This window comes from Contarinia nasturtii, unplaced genomic scaffold (genome assembly GCF_009176525.2).
Source record: "Contarinia nasturtii isolate CC-2019 unplaced genomic scaffold, AAFC_CNas_1.1 Cnas_scaffold_4261, whole genome shotgun sequence".
In the NCBI taxonomy this organism is placed as follows: domain Eukaryota; kingdom Metazoa; phylum Arthropoda; class Insecta; order Diptera; family Cecidomyiidae; genus Contarinia; species Contarinia nasturtii.
The window spans coordinates 848-2,621 of NW_022201556.1; the positions used below are offsets into that span (position 1 = coordinate 848).

Here is a 1,774-nt window from a genome sequence, read left to right on the forward strand (position 1 = left end):
TCGATGTATACATTTAGACGAGCAATCGAGTTGATTTTATTCTGAAATTTTCTATTTCATTTGTTTTTTTTTTCTTTTAGAACAATTGAACGCAAAGTAATTTGCAATTTGGACATTATTAAAATAAAAAAGGGAAACTTGGTCGCGATTGCAAAAAATCAAATCTTGTTATTCATTTTCCGACAATAACAGCATTCGTTTTTCAAAGTCTAAGAATATTAATTCTATTATTATTATATTTTGTTTGAGATAATTCCCAATTCTAAATCAATTAATTTAATATCATTATCTTTTACTGTTTTACAACAGAAATCATTAATTTAATCCAAGCCAATCTTTGGTTACAATTACTCTCACGATTATTTCGTCGCCAATTTTGTATTCATAAATATACTTTAATGGTACGAAATCAGTTTTGTTTGGTTGACCAGAAATACAGATTTCTATATCTTAGTATCAATTTGCACAATTATGTTTACACATTCATTTCGATCAGTATATTTATATATTTTTATGAATCTCATCCTGTTTAGAATCATTGTTATGAAACGCAATGTGGTTTCGATACAAATCGCATCATACGATGTTGCGTACGAGCTTTGTTCATCGAAAGGAAACTTGTTGTGCGCACAATATTTGTAAACACATACTACGGTGTACGCATAACTTCAATGCGGTCGTACAACGTTTTTTATGCTTAAGAACGAAAATTTACGACCTGTTCCATAGAATTGGTTCCAATGTAAAGTTCATTCAAATATTCAAACATTATTACATATGAAGGAACCAAACACAATTTAACCCAATTTATATTTTAAGCATTTATTTTATTCAATACAATAAAATACAATAAATTTTTTGAATATGTGTATGAGGTAGCAAAGAATTTGAATAAGGAAACCGTTTGAATTTGTGTGCTTAATGCATATGGTGTGACAAAAATGTCCTTTTATATAATAAAATCGTCTATAGAAAGAAAACATAGAACACATTTGGCAAGCTTTGATAAAATGTTTGACATTTTCATTCATTATTCGGCCGTTGATTTGGAGTAAATAGTTGTGGAAATGATGTTTGTTGATTGATGTTGATTTCCTGTAGCATCGCTTCATCGTAAGTGGGCAGATCAAATTCTTTAGAATGAAATGCAAGAATTTTTCAATGTAAAATAGAGTGTTCTATAAGAAAAAATATTTTAAATCTACTTACCATCATCCGGAAATGGTGGTGGAGTACTTGCGTAAGTTCGAATTGACACTGTATCATCATCAGGAGCTGATTGTTCTCTGCAACCATGTGATGATTCCGTTTGACGTATCGGAGTCGGTGGCAAATCTGTTTGGCTTCTCAGAGACATGCTCACATTTTGCATGTCACTGTAAAATGATTTAGTTCCAATTACAACCGGCATATAAAATCGAATACTATTTTGATTGTAACCCATGCAACATGCAATCTGTAGAAAAAAGAATAACAAACAAATAAGAAACTACATAGATTCAGAAGAAATCTGTTAAAAACTCCACTAACTCGAACAAAATATTCAATTTTGATCAACTTGCTGGTTGTTGTATCAGTTGGTGGTAGTTTTGGTACTTTTAAAAAAGCAGCAATCGTTTTATTTTGTTTTGGTTGACAGGCAGAAAAATATTGTTCCTTAACTACTATAATCTCAGTCCTTTGATGTTTACTATTCTCAGACTTGAAGTAAACAGTTTTCTGAAAGGAAATATTTATGTAAGTGGCATACAATGTTATGAAAATGGAAAAAAAA

General features: G+C 30.3%; 1 protein-coding gene across 1 annotated transcript; it reads right to left on the minus strand.

Annotated features, from left to right (window-relative positions):
- Positions 1-877: 877 nt before the first annotated feature.
- LOC116350524 lies at positions 878-1,723 on the minus strand. The gene is made up of 3 exons (XM_031782329.1): positions 1,531-1,723; positions 1,210-1,456; positions 878-1,133 (listed from the first exon to the last, which is right to left on the minus strand). The coding sequence occupies exons 2-3, from the start codon at positions 1,442-1,444 to the stop codon at positions 1,024-1,026; spliced, it is 345 nt and encodes a 114-aa protein (XP_031638189.1). The 5' UTR covers positions 1,445-1,456; positions 1,531-1,723; the 3' UTR covers positions 878-1,023.
- Positions 1,724-1,774: the final 51 nt, after the last annotated feature.

What these genes read in the sequence shown, in the direction of transcription:
- LOC116350524 (XM_031782329.1), bottom strand. Translation starts at nt 1,444, where the DNA reads ATGGGTTACAATCAAAATAGTATTCGATTTTATATGCCGGTTGTAATT. An exon ending in ACCACCATTTCCGGATGATG is followed by an intron (nt 1,134 to 1,209) that starts GTAAGTAGATTT and finishes TTCATTCTAAAG; the next exon opens with AATTTGATCTGCCCACTTAC.